General features: G+C 38.5%; 1 protein-coding gene across 1 annotated transcript in view; it reads right to left on the bottom strand.

Annotated features, from left to right (window-relative positions):
- Positions 1 to 18,716, bottom strand: part of TDRD7 (tudor domain containing 7) — a 38,582-nt gene that overhangs the window by 4,848 nt on the left and 15,018 nt on the right. Inside the window, exons 6-13 of the mRNA XM_010001000.1 lie at positions 8,472 to 9,049; positions 6,210 to 6,396; positions 3,866 to 3,977; positions 3,124 to 3,326; positions 2,846 to 2,980; positions 760 to 843; positions 464 to 598; positions 54 to 164 (exon numbers count right to left, since the gene is read on the bottom strand). Of these exons, the coding sequence (XP_009999302.1) occupies positions 54 to 164; positions 464 to 598; positions 760 to 843; positions 2,846 to 2,980; positions 3,124 to 3,326; positions 3,866 to 3,977; positions 6,210 to 6,396; positions 8,472 to 9,049 (1,545 nt within the window). The remainder of the gene's footprint in view (positions 1 to 53; positions 165 to 463; positions 599 to 759; positions 844 to 2,845; positions 2,981 to 3,123; positions 3,327 to 3,865; positions 3,978 to 6,209; positions 6,397 to 8,471; positions 9,050 to 18,716) is intronic.

The following is an 18,716-nucleotide window of genomic DNA, read 5'->3' as shown; positions in this document are numbered from 1 at the left end:
CTCTTTCCACATGCCTATGGATTTCAAGTCACACATGTATTTTGACTATTTACCTTCATGCTAAATTCAGGACAATTCATTACAGTGTCTCTCAGCCACAGCACAGCATCTGGAGTCCACATGCCAGTGTTAGGGGGCAGATCTGCTAGGCAGCATTTTACAGCCTAAGAACAGAATTAATACACAAGGTTTAATTTAGTAATCTGGAAATTAGTCCACAAATTCCTAATCACAGAAACTTCATTAATGCTGACAGATTCAATAAGGTATGACAAACAAAGAGACAGAGGAACATGCAAAACCAGTACCATTACACATACACAACGTTCTGTCCATACCCAGGACTATGTTATGATTTCCTTCAGGCAAAGATGCACAATAAAATATGCTCAAATTTTGGATGCTATTAAACAAACAGGAGCACTACAAACACTGTCAGGTTAGCTCTAACATGTGTTTATACCTGAGGAGGTATTGCAATTACTTCTCTCAGGAATTGTGGTGGGATTTCTCTAAGCTCTGATATTTTCACAGTTCCAACTGTTCCCGTATCCATGAACTGCACATCAAGTGCCCGTCTGGTGTGAATAATTCTTATCTGAAAGAAGAAAGCAAAAGCATCACTTTGATGTTAAAAACACAATGGTGACATACCTTATAACAAGTTTCACAAAAGCTAAGGATTCAGATTTAACTGAACAAAAAGAGCAGCCATTTCTATGAAGGAAAACTGTAGCTGGTTCTTTGAATACTTCTTACCGCTACACGTGCCCATTTTCCTTTGGAAGACAGCAAGCAGATTTTGCCACAGAAAGGTAGTGATACATTGAATTCAGATGTTTGCTGCAAATATAAAAACAGAAGTTAAAAAGCATGGCGTTACTACTATGTGGCACTCAACTAACCATTTCAAAAGCCACACATGGAATAAACAGTTCTGAAAAGCAAAAAATCTGTTCCAGACATAAAGTCTCTTTCCAGTATCAGAAACATTTCTTATCATGTTGTTTAAACTTTCCCAATTGGTAAAGCTTTAATTTCAAGCTCTTTATCTTACGTGGAAACTGAGAGAAAATAAAGTGCCAGGAGAAAAAAATGCCACATTTGAAAACACAGAATACAAAATCATTAACCATTACTTTAATGTTCTGAAAAGCAAGAGCAGTTTAGAGCTGTGACAGACAACTGAAGAAACTCCTACCTTGTATTCTAGATATTAAACACACCAAATTTGCTACTCATTCAAAGTCTTATGGGGGTGACATTCACTGTGATGATCCTAAATAATTTAACAAGATAATACTAAACTATAGAAAACATGGAGAAGCTCCATTTGAAGCCACATCAACACTTTGGTTTGTTTAAATTCTCAGGCAAAATAAAACCCCTCAAGATAAGCTGCCAAGTCAAGATTGCTTCTTTTATCTCCATATACAGATTCACATTAGAGGATTCTGAATGTTAAGATCTCCTTTGATGGCAGTAAGAACCCAAAATATACTCTGTCCAGAAAATCTGAACTTTTGAAATACCTGTGCGGCTGACTGCCTTTGTGTTGCTACATCTTTCAGAGTTCTATACACTTTCCTTCACTGTTTAGCTTGCTTGAAACTGAACCTTGATAACTGAGACATGTTAAATATAAAGTATGGCATGTCTTCCACAACAGGTCTAAAGCTTAGCTTCTACACCTGAAAATACTTGGACAGAGTAGTTTCACAAGCAGCAGTTCTAACAGCACCTGCAAAGGACCCGTGCTTCATGGTTTGACCCTCTAAGGCTCAGATGGATTTTTAACAAAAATGCTCCTTAGATGCTCCTAAGATTTCTTCTCTTTTGTATAAATTCTTTTGTGTGTAATAAGGTTGTTGCATACTTATACAAATGGTTGGTGGAATGTCAGACTTCTCTGCCATGTGCCTATTTAAAAGCAACTTAGTCTGGAGAAAAGAATGCTGAAAGGAGACTTTATCACTCTCTACAGCTGCCTGAAAGGAGGCTGAAGGGAGGTGGGCGTTGGTCTCTCCTGCTTAGTAACAACCAGCAGGACAAGAGGAAATTAACTCAGGTTGCACCAGAGGAGGTCTAGAATGGATATTAGAAGAAACTTCTTTACTGAAAGGGTAATTAAACACTGAAATAGGCTGTGCAGGAAGGTGGTTGAATCACCATCCCTGGAGGTGTTTAAAAGGCATGTAGATGTGGTGCTTAGGAATACGGTTAAGCATTGGACTTAGTAGAGTTAGGTTAATGGTTGGACTCAATGATCTTAAAAGTATTTTCCAACCAGAACGATTCTGTGATTCTGTGATGACTTTTGAAAACATCCCATACATCAGCTGTAGTTGAAATTAGCCACAACATTCAAAAGCTAAGGGTACAAGGACAAGATAGGCAGCATATCAGGTCAAAGCCATCATTTTTGCCAAGGAAAACAGGTAAAAAAGAACAGACCGTGGTTACACTGCTTTTACTGTTACTTTGCGTGATGTGCTGTAGGCCAAGCTATCTAGGCACCTCAACTACATCATGTAAGTAAAACTTAAAAGAAAAAAATACTGAAGTTCCTCCACAGGCTTTCTACCAATCTGATGTGGTTTCAATTGGAAGCTTCCCATTATGACACATATTTTTACAGTTCTAACTATTCAAAACAATTCAAGAAAGCATCAAAAGACATTTTGCATGCTGAAAGATACACCCCAAAATACTAGGAAGAGAATCTGTAGCATTTTGAATAGTCTATGGCTGTCTCAGAAACCTGAACTTGCGTGCAATGAAAGTTATTGGTATACACTGAAGAAAGGCTATGTGACTTTTCTACTTCTCTCACCATAAAATCTACCTTGTAATGGAAGAAGTCTTCTAGTTTCTGCAAGATTTCAGAAACTTTGGACAAGCCTTTAGATGGCACTTGGCAATATAGGCTTCCATCAGAGAAAACGCTGGTTACTCTGACATTTGTGTATAGTGCATCAACCTGTAACAGTACATTTTGATATGAAAGGGGGAAAAAAACACACATACAATCTTAGCAAATTTCTAAGTACTGTTTTTTGTCCATACAAGACATTAGTAGTCAATGATTTAAAAAAAAAAAAAAAGGAAACACGAAAATGGTACCTGTAGGTGCAGTTCAAGGGACTTGTCATACAATGCCTTCAGACAATTAGCATTGATGTTGATATCGTCTTCTCCGGAAGTGTCATAGAGAACAAGAAGAGGAATATCACCCTTTTCCAGTATTTCCACAGCAAGTATCTTGGAGCATGTCTGTGATTCCACAGTTTTTACCAGGACAGGGTCATCACAGAAGGCTTCCAGTCCTGTAAGACACACCACACTTTTTATGTGTCACCATACTCAAAGGGGAAAAAAAAAATGAGGTCTGTGTTCACAACAGGAATCTTTCCAAGCATCAGGATGTAGCAGGAAAGTTGTACTGAACCCTTACTTGCATTCTGCTTAATTTCCACCTTTTTAATACAGCCACCTTTGGGGGAAAGGGAACAGAAGGAAAAAGGAGCTGTGCTAAGTACACTGCACACAACAGAAAATGTTTCCTTGTATTCTTTAGGCTCGTGTGTATTAAAGCAACAAAGACATCAAAGCTAAGTGCAGAAACAACTAAACTCAATTACAGAGATACTGGATGTCAAGGTCTTCTAATATCAAGGCTTCTTTATAAAGCTTTCCTTCCCATCCTTCTTTCCATGCCTACCTGTGTCTGCTAAGTCTAGCTGTCTTGGACAAAATCTAACATACACAGAGCTATCACAAAAATGGGTCAAAAGTCCCACAGAGATGCTTCAATCCATAAACGGTGCACTGGCAAGCTGTATTGTCAACACTGGCTTTCTCTTACCTGCCAGTTTACATTTTGCAGCTTGAAATGGAAGTGAATAGAACTGTTTCTGCAGTTTGTACACACTGTTGCTTTCAACAAACTCACTGAAGCCATGATCAACATAGCATACCTGATAATGGAAAATGGAATAAGAACGTAAGATCATGAATATAATTGCAAATATGTTTTCTGGAGTCTATGTAAAATGTGTTTGATTATCCCATTCTCTGTGCAGCCACAGTCAAATCACTTTTCATTAATTTAGCACTATATAACACCATTAATATCAAGTTTATTTCACTGCTTGAATGTTCTGAGTTTTCAGGCAAAGCAGCCTTCTCAATATCTCTGTAAAATCATCCTTTCCAGTTGTTCCACAGAATCTCAACTCTTAATAGGAACACTGTTGGAAGGACTCAGCATGTATTACCTCAAACCACACAGAGAAAGGCAATAAACCAGCAATTTTTATTTATAAAGTTCTGAACACATTGAAAAGTCAAATAGCATTCAACTGCCTTTTGTTTTTACAGCATTAAGATAATAATTTTGATTTATACTTATAGTAACTTTGACACAAATACCACAGTCAGTGCAGGAAACCAGTAAGGAAACCACTGAGCTGATTGGCAGCTAGAAGTGAAAGAAGGCTCTGACAGGGCTTTATGTAATTTTTTTCTAACTCTTATCACACAATCGTCTGCATACCAAACATTGAAAAGGGAGTTTGAATGCTGTGTCAGAGGATAATCAGCAAATGCTGCAATAAAGCCGTAGCCTTCTTTTGGCTGATAGCTCTAGCTAGAGGGAAATTAGGGGTAAAGTTGCTTCCAATGTCAAGCAAATTCTCTTTTTACAGATTTTTTTTTCTTCAGTGAAGTCTCTTTTATGTAGCACATCTAGTGGACTGGTAATGCTCAGTGTTTACAAATAGATACTGCTGAGAGATTAAGGACACTTTGGTTTGTTTCTTGAATTGCCTGCTTCAGACACTTAAGGAGTAGAAGAGTCATATCTACAGCCCTCCCCCTACAGGCCTCCCGTAGTCTAGTGGACAAGACAGACGGCAAAACCAGGGAACTACAGTATTCCATTCCTTGTATAATTCAGGGATCAAGCCCTCCTTCTTTCTTCCTCTTTTACTTCTCTTCCATCCATGGCTGGTGTCCAGGGAGGACTCCATCTCTCCATCACCATTGATCCCCAGGCTCATGCATCCCTGACCCTCATCACTCTCCCCTCAGCATTTCAGAACTTCTCACAGCTCAGATGCTGTGGGAGCTGCTGTGGGGGGACACAATAGGGTTTTGCACATTCCTGGACATACTTGTGTATATTTGCACATATTTTATCACTAGCATTTAATTAAAGCTCTCTAGTTTAGTTTTCCATCCAGAAGCCTTAGTCTCTCTCTCCTTCCCTACCTGAGTGGGAGGGGGAGGGGATCGAGAGTGTTATTGGTGCTGGCTCAATTGCCCATCCTGAGTCAAACCGTGACAGTCCCTGCCACTTCTTAAAAACAACAATCTTGCACAAAACTGAGTTCTGAAACCCCTCCTCTAAGTTCCAGCTGAAGAGTACCATACTAACTTTCATAAAAACCTCAGTTCTAAGACATGTGCTATATATTTATGAAATATATCAATTTTGGAAGAATGTTAAGCAGATGTGAGTAAAAAGTCACCTAGCTGAGGGAAGAAAAAAAGGTGTAATTAATGTTTGACTAGATAAGAACTAACTGTGAAGTTTGAAACTTTTTTCACGCTTCTATAATGTGTTTTTTTTTTCATTCCATATGGCAAGAAGAGTCTGCTTGACACAAGACAAGGTTAACAGAGCAGTTAAATAATCTCAAAGGGATTTAACTAAAATTCACAGTACCTATAAACACTGAATACCACATCTACCTGGAAGGGAACACAAGTATAACTATCTCATTGTCTCACTATTTAGTGTATATCATAAAGACATCAGTACAAGAGTTCAAACAAGATCTAACAGCAAGTGGATTTTGTTCTCCCCTTTCCCTTCCTTTGCCTCACTCTAAACACTGCTACTACACCCATTCCTCCTAAGACTATCAAAAGTACATGTTCAGTACAGAAGTGTTATAGGGTCCAGCCTCATACAAAATCCAAAACAAACCATAAAAACTCACATTACTTAGAGAAAAAAAACCCTGAAAGACCATTTAATATTGGCAATCACATAACTTCAAAAAAGGCTTAATTTCTCAACTGAAAATACTTCAGGGCAAGAAAGGAGAGAATGCTAGTGAACCATATTTAGGAATTAACTGTGTATCTAAAACCTAAGAGTGTTTCAAGTCTTTTGTCAAGTGCCACCAGAAGTAATTGCTTGCCTTTATTCTATTGTCTTCTAGAGAAATAATCCGAGCACGCAACCAGGCGTCTTCTTCAGCATGTACTGCAACAAGTTGCCCAATGCTCAGAGACTGAGCTATTGACACTCTACTATTCTGACTGTAGTATGCTTTCATGTCATCTTCCATTTGTTCCTGGGCAGAAGAATATTCTTTACCCACATACCTACAGTATTTAAACAAACAAACAAAAAACAAACAACATAAGAGTTAAGATGCAATTTCAAAAAGCTGAATAAAAACCTAAGAACATTTGCATGCGTATATGAGTGAGCAAATTATAGATATATACATTTTCTAAGCACAACAGTATCCAAACTCTTTTCCCATTAACAGGGCTACAGAACAGTAACTGACATCAAATTTGGTACTTTTGTTGACAGCTATATGTGGTCCAGCAGTGTATAATCTAACATGCTCAATTAGATATTTAATAAGAGCTCCTACTTGATTACTATCATCAGGTAGAGCAACATGACAACAAGAGCAGAGTAGTATCTGGGACCAAATATAAAAGACAACTAATATGTCAACTCTGAAGTTACTCTGTCATTAACAAACACCAGCTTCATCAGGTTTTCACAAAGGTTGATTAAAAACAAGGCACCTAAAAATAACTTTATAAATTAGCTGTCAAACCACATGCTGTTTGCTCCTGGCCTTGAGAAAAGTCCTGATATTGGGCTGCTGACCTAATGGTTCATAATGAAGCAGTTTGTGTTTTATAGAATTTCTAATAAAATACATAAACTTTCTGAAAAACTCCAAATAAGAAGTTCTGAATGCTTCTGAAACAAGTCAGATTAGAGCAGACAAAAGAAGACAATTTATTCCCACATTTGTATTACTAGCTACTGCTCCAATTTGTTCGCAGAGTGATTAACAATGCTGAGTTCTACCAGACAGTTTAGATTACCACTCTATAAAAATCTAGACTTAATCTGAAGGTCTGCCACATGTCCACTATTAGTGCAGATACAGTATTGTAACATAGTATTCTATCTTTATTATAAAGATTAAGTTAAATCTGATCACATTCCAGGTAACACTAATTTTCCTAAAGACAGCCTGCTCTTTATCAAGAGCTCAAACAGAGCTCTTACGGGAACAATGTAAAACAAAGCCTCTCTTTTCACTGATGTAATTCTTCCTGTTGAGATTTCTTTTTTAAGCTCAAGGTCATTCACAAATTCCAGCTTGTCTTCTTCACTAAAGTCATTGACTTGTCCAGCCAAAGCTAGTACAAATGTTAATGATGATTAAGACTCTTGCCTTAAAATTATGCTTTGTGCTAAGACTAGTATACAAAATAAATGCATAAGCAATGTACATTAAAAGCACAACATAGGAATGGTGCTAGCAGCTAAAACAAAGATGGCAACATTCTCAAATGAGAATTTCTTTCATAACCCCCAAGTATGGGGATTTTCACAACAGATGATCAGACACTGACTCCATTACTTCAGGGAACTAAACAATGAACTGAATATAAAAGAGATTCAAGGCTGATTATTCTGATACATTACTGATAGCTGGAGAGAAAAAGGATATCTAGACTTCAGTCTTAAAGCTAGTGTGTTGAATATTATCAAACAATTCATCCTTTAAAGTGAGATTATGCTCAATGTGAAATACTTTTAAGAATTAAATATCCTCTATAAAAAGTGCTTGGATTTTCTGTTTTATTGGGTTTTTTTTTAAGTTTTAAAGAAGTTATTTAAAGGCCTTGTGTGTTTTTTCCCAGTAATGGAGTACAGAAAGCTTAAAATGGTATTTCCTGAAACAGTATAGTAACATACATATAAGATAGCCACTATACTGTCCTCTCTATGGCTGAGCTAATAAGCAACCAAACCAGGAAGAACTAGTATTTTACTGTTGAATAGAATCTTATCTGTCCCCAGAAGTCATACTTAGTAAGCCAGTTAAAGAAGTAACAAATATTTTTTAAGTATTGCAGCAGTATCTGAATACTATGATGTATAAACGGTATAAACTTAAAACAGTTACTTAAAAAAGTCTTCCAATGCCATCTGCTTTGATTCTCAGCACAGAAAAAGTTTCAGAAAATTTCCATTTAGCAAACACACAAAAGGATTCTAAAGTTTCATTAACCAAATAAGTAAACAGCAAAGTCCTGCAACTTCCTGTTCAACTGTTCTCTTACGGTAGACCTGCACAACATGAATCTGTGGATTTATAAATCAAGTAAAAAAGATAGATTCTGAAGTACAAACTTGCCTAATTAGGACGTCATTAGTATTTTTTAGTTCTATCACGAGGACAGACACAGATCCTTCCGATGGAATGATTAGAGGTGGAACACTTATGTTCTCTGGATATTGGCCCTTGGATCCTTCATACTGCTGTTCAGCCGTGGCCTTCGTACCATCCTGCTTCTGGACTTTCTCAGTGACATTCAGATTTTCATCAAGGCGTCTTTGGGGCTTAGCGTATAGGATGGCCTTCCTGGGAACATCAGATACATAATCCACTACACATACATCTGAGAGCAAATCTAGGTTATTTAGAATGTCTTCTGGAAATTTTACTTGGTAAGTGTCTTGGTACAGTTTGGGAAGCGCATTAGCCCAAAGACCACTGGAATACTTCAGCAAGATGTTAACAACTTTCTGCTTGAAGTCACTACTAAGAGATGCTGGTGTGGTCTCCGCATTTTGTTTTAATAAGGGGTCAGCTTTTGAAGAAACATTCTGATATGTCTTTTCTTGGTCTGTATCACTTTTTGCTGTAGGTGCTGTTTTCTTAGCAGGATAAAGAAGCCCATCAATCTGATCACCTCTGTGTACTTTCTCCACCTTGTAAAACAAGAAGTAGATTCAATAATCAGTTGCATCTCTAAGTCTAAATAATTTTGCCATTACATTTTTATAATATGCATTTTATACAGCCTTTGAAGTGGACATCCACAGGGAACTAAGCTTGAGGCAGTTAGTACAGGGTAGTATTTCTTGCAATGCTTCCTCCTGCATTTTGAAGGATAGCAAAAACATACAACTACATCTGGACAGTGGAAATAATTAATCTATGCACTACAACTCTGACTTGCTTCCAAAAAAGGATAGTCTTTCATTTCTCTTAGAAGGATCAGAATATGGGGATACACTCCACAAACTTAGGTCTTCTGCACATTAACACCCTCAATCTTCCACGCAGGTAAGCATATCATAAAGAAAAGTTTCTGTCTCAGGCTTAATGAGAGAAAGGGGATTTGACTGAGAAAGAAGAGGACACCTGTCAGGCAGTGTTGTAAAAGCTATCTTCTGTCACACTCAGGGAATTAATTTTTTTTTAAACAAGTTCTGAAATTAAGGAATACATTTCTGGATCATAATAAATTTTCTAATAAATTTGAATAGGCCGTTTTAAACCATGCCCATAGCCTCCCTCCATACCCAGAAGTTTTGCCTTTCCAAAACATCTCACATGGTCTGAACTTATAACAAAAGTTACTAAAGTTTATGCAGCTCCACCTTGATGTTCCTTCCACAGAAACAACTCTTCAGTTTCCTGAGTCAACAAGGCACCAAAGTCCTTTTCAGAGGCAGATCAATGAACAAAACATTGAGTTGAAATATTTGCTGCTACTGGGGGGTAGCATTTACTTTAATGAGACTGATGTCTACACCCATCAGAACTTGAGAAACCTTCCTAAAGCCACTCTTTGTTGTTCTTAGTAACATACAATATAAGCATAATGAAGAAAACTTTGCTGGCCATCTTTAAGGTCCCTTCCAACCCAAACCATTCAATGACTCTGTGATTCTATGATAATGGGAACAATACATATCACTCATTATCACAATAATATTAATAATATAAAAATGTTTAGTTAAAATACATTGAAAAAAGTGATGGCCACTATTGTATCCAGAATAATGTATTTTCTCCTGTGTGCACTTCTTCACACCCAGTCACATCATGATCTGAATTGAGAGAGTGAGCCAAACCACCAAAGAGTTACTGAAGATTTGTTGTGCATTATGTTGTGTAGACTGGTGCAAAAGCAAGTTATCAAATGGTTATTTGAAGTAGGTCTTGGTTGAATTCTATGATCACTAGCATGTATGCCATCTAAAACTGACATAAAGAAAATAGTTTTCATAGATATAAAAATTATTAACCACAGTACAGAATTCTCATGCGGTAATGGTGGCATGTCTGAATACTTCTTTATCAGATAAAACCAAAGTAGTAATATTTTCTGCCAGAATAAGACATGAGAAGGTAGACAAAACTATCTTACAACTCTCAGCTCTCCAAATTAATGCTAATGAGTCACAAGCTTTAAGTCTGGAGTCTTTCCAAGTAGATTCACTAAAGCAAGGAAACATTCACTGTTAATTGGGGGACAGGAAGAAGTAGTGTCCCACAGACATTAATTTACTAAAGAATACATATCTACTGTAGGATAAATATAAACAAGTAATATAAAGGACTTCAGTGTACCATTGGTATGTTTCCCAAATTCTTAAGCATCTCTGTTAGCTTAATAGAAGAGATGACAAAACCTGTGTGGACATGCAAACTGGAGGGACCAAAGGTATCTTCAGTGATTCATGACAGGAAGCACCTACATATGTACATTCTGGTATCAGGAACCTTATCTTATCTTGAACTGCAGGTGAAGAAAGGAGCTTTTTAAAAAAAAAAACAAGCAAACTTTTCAAAGTCCTGCAAGGTAGTACTCAGGACACACCATCTTGGCAGTTAATGACATCCTAGATACAGAGGAATTGATAAAGATGTCCCAAGTGTCCACACACAAGATTGAGGAATTTGTTTAAATGACCAGCCAAGGAAATTGTCAACTCCAGAAAAAACTTGGCATTACAAGGACAACAATCTGAGAGGCTGTGTTGGAACGTATGACAGTTCATCTTGAAAGAAGCTGGATGCAGAATTCTACCTTTATGCACCCTTTCTTTTAGTTAGCTCTTTTAAACTAGCGTCACAACAGAGATGAATAAATTTTAGCTGACAGGACTATTAAACCTACATACTAAGGACTGGCAGCAGACTAAAGAGAAAAGATCCTTAGAGAACTTTAAGCCTCTTAAATCCAATAATAACTCTGAGGTTTTTGAGGCATTGAAGCTTTGTTTTGAAGAGACTGTAGATGCTAACTGATCAAACCATTCAGAGACAGAAAAATGCTATTTCAGTAAATTGTTTCAGCTTAACTGCAGTACAAATAAGCTCAAGCAGGCATCGTTGGGCAACTATTTCTTGCACAGAAGTTGATCCAGATGTTCTAGATTCCTCCAGACAGTGCTTTAGTCAAGACTCATTCAAGGACACACAACAGTCCAGAAAATGTAATTGTAAGTAAGTAGCTTCATTTGTGAGTAGCACCTCAAAACAGCCACCCTTTCTTTAGCACAAATATCTCAACTTGGGTTTCCAGCTGAGTTTATAGATTTGCCAACAAAGTACTTTGCATTAGTATGGCTGGCAGCCTGCTTTGCAAGCACAACAATGCTTGCTGTCACCTCTCCATTAGAGAGCACAAAGCAGAGTCAACAGCTGTCAGAATGCATTATCAGGGCAAGACAGACTTACGTAATTCTATACACAAGAAAAACATGTTTGTCCTGGGCCTGAGTAACAGAGTGAGCTCTTAAAAATTAACATCTGGAGCCCAAGATAATAAAGCTTCCAATAAAAAATATTCCTAAGATAAATTAATGACATTGTAACTGTGTAACTCAAGTGGAATGCAAAAGAAGAGCAAGTCTGCTTCTCTTGGCGTACACATATACAAGAGATTAAGAGACATTCTCCTGCATGTGTTGCTAGAGCGAAAGCTTTGTATAAGTGTAATTAACAATGCGCAAGTAAACCAGTAAACTAATATATATAATCTAAAGAAAGGATCCTCAGAATGACCAAGACAACACTGAGTCTTGTTTAGTTGTGTGCACAGTGATGATCAATAAGCAAACTCTTAAAGCATCAATACAGTCCAGGAAGGAACTGGGGAAAACACCTCCTTGAAATGAGTTTTTAATCAGAGAAAGCATGCTTCACTTTCAAAGTTACATTCACAGCTAGCACATACAGCTATTTTCTTCCATTGTTCTGCGAAGTACAGAAAGGAAATGTGCAGGGGAAGCTAGCATTTAATGTCAGTGGCAAGAGTTGCATCATATGTGGCAAACAGGGAAAGTCTTCTGGCTCCATGATTCTTGGTATCAAACAGGGCCTTAGAGACTGCTCTAAAATACACTGGTCAGAACTATTATTCTGATTCAGTGGGAATGATTCATCAGAAATGCAATGCACAGATTCTTTCAGATCTGATTTAAATATGCCACACAGAAGCTAGCTGCAATGGCATACGTACCACAGACATTGTCCGGACAGGCACCTTAGAGAAATGTTTCAGTGTGAAGGCAGACCTCATCTAACTGAGCAGTATTTGAAGTTTAATTCCCAGGAAGCCAAAGCTCAAAGCAGTAAGGAAGGTATTGTTGGTCTTGATCAGAAGTACCTTCCATCCATACATTTGGCTGACAGCGTCTTTTCTCTGTCAGAGGCTGCCACCACAACTCCAGGTCCCACTGTTTTTGTCAGTGGTTCTACAGTACAGCTCTCCCCAGGCAATAATGAGATGCTGTTTCAACACTAATGCTCCACTCCTCCCTGCTCTTTCAAGTAGCTGCCTCTGAAGTCAACAGAGTTTAAGCTACTACCAAGCTGTTGAATATGCGCGCAAAGCAACCAGTTGTGGTGAAAAAAACCCAGACTTTTGCAATGCTCTTTAAAGGCTGAAGATAACCACTGAATAGGGTGGCATCAGACACAGTAAAGAGCTTTTCTCTACAAGGCTGTGGAAGCCTTTCATGTCATCTGGTTATAGTTTTATCCTTGGGATCCACTCCAGCTTTTACAGCTTCTAGTCCAATATACACTCAGTGGTTTAGCATCAGAAACTATCATATCATATCGGAAACTACCATACCTAAATCTGTACCCTAAATGCCAAAAGAACACATTAAAAGGCACAGTGTCTTCAGATGAATCTCACATCAACTGGGAAGCTGGAACAGGACATAAACAGGACTGGAATATGCTGCCCAGAAAGGCTGCACAGTGTCTGCTGTTAAAACATGACCAGATACAGCCCTGGACAAACATGCTCATGGTGACCCTGCTTCAGCAGAGGGGTTGCATTAGATGATCTCACAAGATCCCTCCTAAGCTCAGTGATTCTGTGAAATGTCAAAAGCAATTTTACAAGAACTGGCTCCGTTTTTCTGAATTTCAACTGAATTTCAGTTATCAGAATGTAAGAACTACCTTCAAAAATCACAGGCCTCTTACAATACTAGGGAACACAAAAAATTTTGAAAAGTTTTTTATTTAATAGACTTTTCAGCTGCTAACCTTGAGAGGTATGTCAGTTTCCCTAGGAGGGCTCAGAAAAGATCAGTTATGATATTCAGACTGGCAATGGCAACTCTAAATTTTGGTGGACACTTCATTGCAAATACAGAGGATACTCTCAGCCCCTCAAGTGAAGCGATGATTTTCAGATGCTACAGTAACTCTAAAGCCTTTCTATTTCTGGTAGTTATTACTTTTGTACTTAGCTGAAATATTAAAATACAAATAAAACTGTGGAAGCTTTCATTCATATGTACTACCAGCCTCAACAGTCCACTCCATTGTCCGCCCTGTGCAAAGTACATTCCAGCTTATAAGAACACAGTATCTATTACATACAATTAGAGCTGAATTTTTATTCTCTCTAGTCCATTTCTCTGGAAGGGTAAGTTTTGCTTCACACAGCTTAATTGTGGTAAAGAAATCCCTTCCTTGAGAGTAAAAACCTGACAGAATAAAAGTTGCTCAAGGAATACAACTGGTTACTATGACAATCCTCCTCTTCTCTGAGCTGATCTGTTTAATTACTACAGTAAAAACTCATCTGCCGGATGTAGAAGTATGTAGCACCTGGTTTGTTGAGTGAGTGGATACAGATTCAGAAAACAACATCTCTAATGTTTCTGTCAGTCTATTTACCCGGTGATCCTGCAATCCTCTGAGCCTTTAGTTTCCCTTTTTGCAGTCACAACTTTCATCAAATGTAAAAGATTAAAACTGTTCTGAGAACTAGAGACTAAAAATAAATTATTTGAAATATCCTATCTGCCAACTAGGCAACATACACAAATCCCACTCTTGTCTATACATACCTTTTACTTTCCTGTTTGAAATTACAAACTTCAACTTGTAACGGCTAAGAAAACCATCAAACCCACCACAAACACCCAAACCCTACAGAACAAAAAACATGTACATTTCCCCTTTCCTTTGATTTTTTTTTCAAATTATGTATTTTCATTAAGACAGACAGCCTTTGAGACTTGCCCAGCACTACCTCAGACATCTGAGAGATGAAGCAAACAACACTAAACTTCAATGTGCAAAACGTCAGACTAAAGAGCCAGGCAAATGTTCTCCACTCTGAGGAGCACTTTCACAAAGTATCAGCCAATACAATACCAAAGCATGCTAAAGAATGTGCTCAGGTATTACATATTATTTAGCCATATGGTTATTAGAAAGTGGTAAGACAGTTGACTCGGGAATGGTAGCTTACTGGAAATTAAACTTGTTTCTGGTAACAAGAGGTTAATGGTGAAACTGACCAGTAGACAGAGCCAGTAGTACGCTTTACAAAAAAGGCCCAGAAAGCCAACCATATCCTGGGCTGCAACAGAAGCAGCATGATCAGCAGGTCAAGGGAGGTGAATCTCCTCCTCTACTCCACTCCTGTTAAGACCCCACTTCCAGTACTGTGTCCAGTTCTGGAGCACCCAACATAAGAAGGACATGGAGCTGTTTCAGCGAGTCCAAAGGAGGGCCACAAACATGACCAGAGAGATGTAGCATCAGTCCTATGAAGACAGGCTGAGAAAGTTGGGGATGTTCAGCTGGAGAAGAGAACAGCAGCCCTCCAGTACCTGAAGGTGACCTGAAATGCATCTGAAAGCTAGAGAGGGACTTTTTACAAAAGCACATAGTGAAAGGATGAAGGGGAACTGTTTTAACCTGAAAGAGACAGTTTAGATTAGGTATTAGGAAGAAATTCTTTACTGTGAGGGTAGTGAGATACAGGGAACAGGTTGGCCAGGGAAGCTGTAGATGCCCCATCCCCCTAAGTATTCAAGGCCAGGCTGGATGCAGCTTTGAGCAACCTGGTCTAGTGAGAGGTGTCCCTGCCTATACAGGGGGCTGGAATTAGATGATCTTTAAGGTCACTTCCAACCCAAACCATTCTGTTTCTATCTTTGTTCTAGAACTGTTGAAAGGACAAGACATCTTTCCAAAACAACTAAAATTTCCAAATTTAGAATGCTGTTATGTTTCTACCAGCTTCTTTAGTAAACAGCTGGAAATACTAAGGCAGCCCTTACTATGAAAAAACTTTAAAAGCAAGCCTAGAAGCACACATCCCCACCTTCTGCCAGTGTGAAGGTGGCTGACTACTATTTGCTCTCTTTTTTGACTGTAATAATGAATTTGGGAAGTGGAGAAAAATATTATAGATGACAGCTTCACTTGACAAACAATACAGGGGACAGACATACTTTGTCATCTTCTCAGATTGATGTATAAGCATGAAAAAAGGCCACTACCAGAAAAAACCCAGCACCAAGACTGGCTGAAAAGAATCAGCTGTTGAAGAACTACATACAGGCAGTCTGAACCAGTGCATTAGAAGAGCTGTACTGGGTCAGAACAAAGATGTTCCTAGCCTGACATACTCTTTGACAACAGCAGGTACCTAGGAAAAAGCATAGGGGATGGGATGAACGTAGTGATACCTATTCCTCCAATTTGGGATACTCCATAGTCCAGGCATTATTGGTTAGTGATAGTTTATTTAGAATAAAGCAGTTAATGACAACTGAGGCCAGGGATCATCCATTCATTAGTGAATGCATGCAGTTGCTTTTGAATTCAAGATGATGATCATTCCCCATTTACCTTATACAGGTCTCTTTATTATTTCATAGCCTGTATCCCTATCTTTCCCCACCTACATAATCTAATTGTTTGTCATAGAGAATCCATTACTTATCTCTATGCATCACCCTTCTGAATCACCCTTTCACTCTGCTTGATCTCTCAGTGAATTTCTGTTTGTGTATTTTCTAGGTGGAGATGAGAGAAGCACACCTGACTTTGACAAGCACTTATACAACATGTTTCCCCAGTGGTTAAGTGTTCTCTATTTTGTTCTCTATTCATGAGAATAGAGACTGCACCATCTTTTCAGGGAAGTCTGCTGCCTCCACAGGGTCCAAATCAAGAGATGTCACCAGGAGATTGAATAGCTTAGTACACCTTTCAGACAATTATTCAGTTCTGCTCTTTCATGTGGGTACCAATGAGATTGCCACAAAACATCTAAGGTCTAATCAAGAGAACTCAGGGCCCCGAGAAGAATGCTAAAAAATTTAGTAGAACAGGTAGTGTTCTCCTCTATCCTCCCAGACAGGGAGAGACTTTGGAAGAAAGAGACTAGCCCAAAATATAATAAACACCTGGCTTCAGGACTGGTGCTTCCACCAAAACATATCATATTATAACCATGGAAGAACAAGGTGTGCTGGGGCCTGACAGGATCCATCTATTCTATTGAAGGAAACACATATTTGGTCTTTCAAATTCCCAGACATCAGCTGAAAATACCATATTGCTTTGATGAGAAAGCCTGGGAAATGCTTGAAATTTGTGGAAGGTAACTTCTTGCTGCAAGTACTCAGTGAACCAACTAGGAAAGATGCCCTCCCAGAGTTGCTATTTGTGAACAGAGAAGGAGTGTGTCAGAGGAGGTTCAGACTTGACATTAGGAAGTGTTTATTTACCAAGAGGGTGATTGAATGTTGGAACAGGCTTCCTAGGGAGGCGCTTGACTGCTTGATGCCCCAAGCCTGTCAGTGTGTAAGAGGCATTTGAACAATAACCTTAATAACATGCTTTCATTTTTGGTCAGCCCTGAAGTAGTCAAGCAGTTGGACTTGATCATTGTTGATAGGTCCCTTCCAAATGAAATACTGTTTTCTATTCTATTCATTTTCAAGTACTTCTTATATTTTGCATTTTTCCTACTAAGCCATCATTTTTCTGAAGTTGTTATAAATGCCAAGATCTCTTTTCTCAAGCTTGACATTTTGCACAGAAAAAACCCCATCTTTTTGATGTAATGACAGAGATCTTCCTCTCCATTGCTGTAGTTGAGTCTCAGTCGCAATTTTATGGGCCAGCAACCTGGTATTAGGAAGTTCCATACTTCTTCAGATATTCCTGGTCTTTACAACCCCGAATAACCTTGTATTATTAGGCAGATAAATTTGTATTTCCTCCTGTACCAACTCACTTATTACAATACTGACCAGCAAGTGTTCAAGTGTCCCTGCAGTGGAAATCCATCATGATTTCCCACCTTTCTGAAGGTCAACCATTTCAGCCTTGCTACATTTCTAGTCTCGTAGCCATTTACACATTGTGAGGACTGGCCCTCAAAGCCTATTGTGGAGAGTGGTGCTCACACAACATTGTAAGCCCTCGAACACAAGCTCATTTGTGCTTCAAAGGACTATCTGATGCCTACGGAAATAACAGTGGAGAGGAATGCCTTTTTTTTTCATAAAGATAAAAAGGAAGGAGAGGCTGGGGCAGAGGTCCACTCCAGCTGCTCAATCGTGATATGACTCAACCACACGTACCGTGGTGAAACAATTGTAACAGGCCTATAAAAGGAGGAGCTGTGCTGGTGCTCTTTAGGAGCTTCACTGAAACCAACCCTCCCCTATTGTTCAGACAAACGCTCCATCCAGAAGAGTGATTTTCTGTTATCTAGTTCTCCTTAACTTCTATTCTCTCTCTCTCTCTCTCTCTTTTTTCCTTGCTAAAATGCTTAAGTAACTACTGCATTTTTTCTGAGGTTGTGCAGCTTGAATATATATGTATCCTGACTTTTATAATAAAAATATCAGCCTTTGTGATCATGCAGCCTGAGTATACCTAATGACTGAAGTATCAGTATTCCTTCTATAGTACTAATTAAAGCTAATGTTCAAGTACAGACCCTGAGTGTCGTTTCACCTTAATCCAGTCAAGGTCTGAAACAAAGGTTGGATCCAGTTGCACCTTGGATCCTTTCTGAGAAGAGGTTTAGAAAGCAGAGGGTCAGATCTGAATCTCCCTGGGTTGCCAATCTAGCTAATGACACAAACCCACACAAGGACATTCCCCGATGTCCTAGGACTGCCTAATTATCTTAAAATCTTTTAGAAAAGCAGTCTGGAAATCCAAGTAAATGTTTAGAGAAAAGATATAGGAATTTAATCTCTGGAATTGCCACACCTGAATTGCCATCTTCTGAATCACAGAGTTCAAGTAATTGAGGAGCTGAGCATGTGCAAGGAAAAAGTATTTTAAATACAC

This window comes from Chaetura pelagica, unplaced genomic scaffold, assembly GCF_000747805.2.
Source record: "Chaetura pelagica isolate M959 unplaced genomic scaffold, ChaPel_1.0 scaffold126, whole genome shotgun sequence".
Lineage (NCBI taxonomy): Eukaryota > Metazoa > Chordata > Aves > Apodiformes > Apodidae > Chaetura > Chaetura pelagica.
This window is presented reverse-complemented; position numbering and strand designations above follow the sequence as displayed.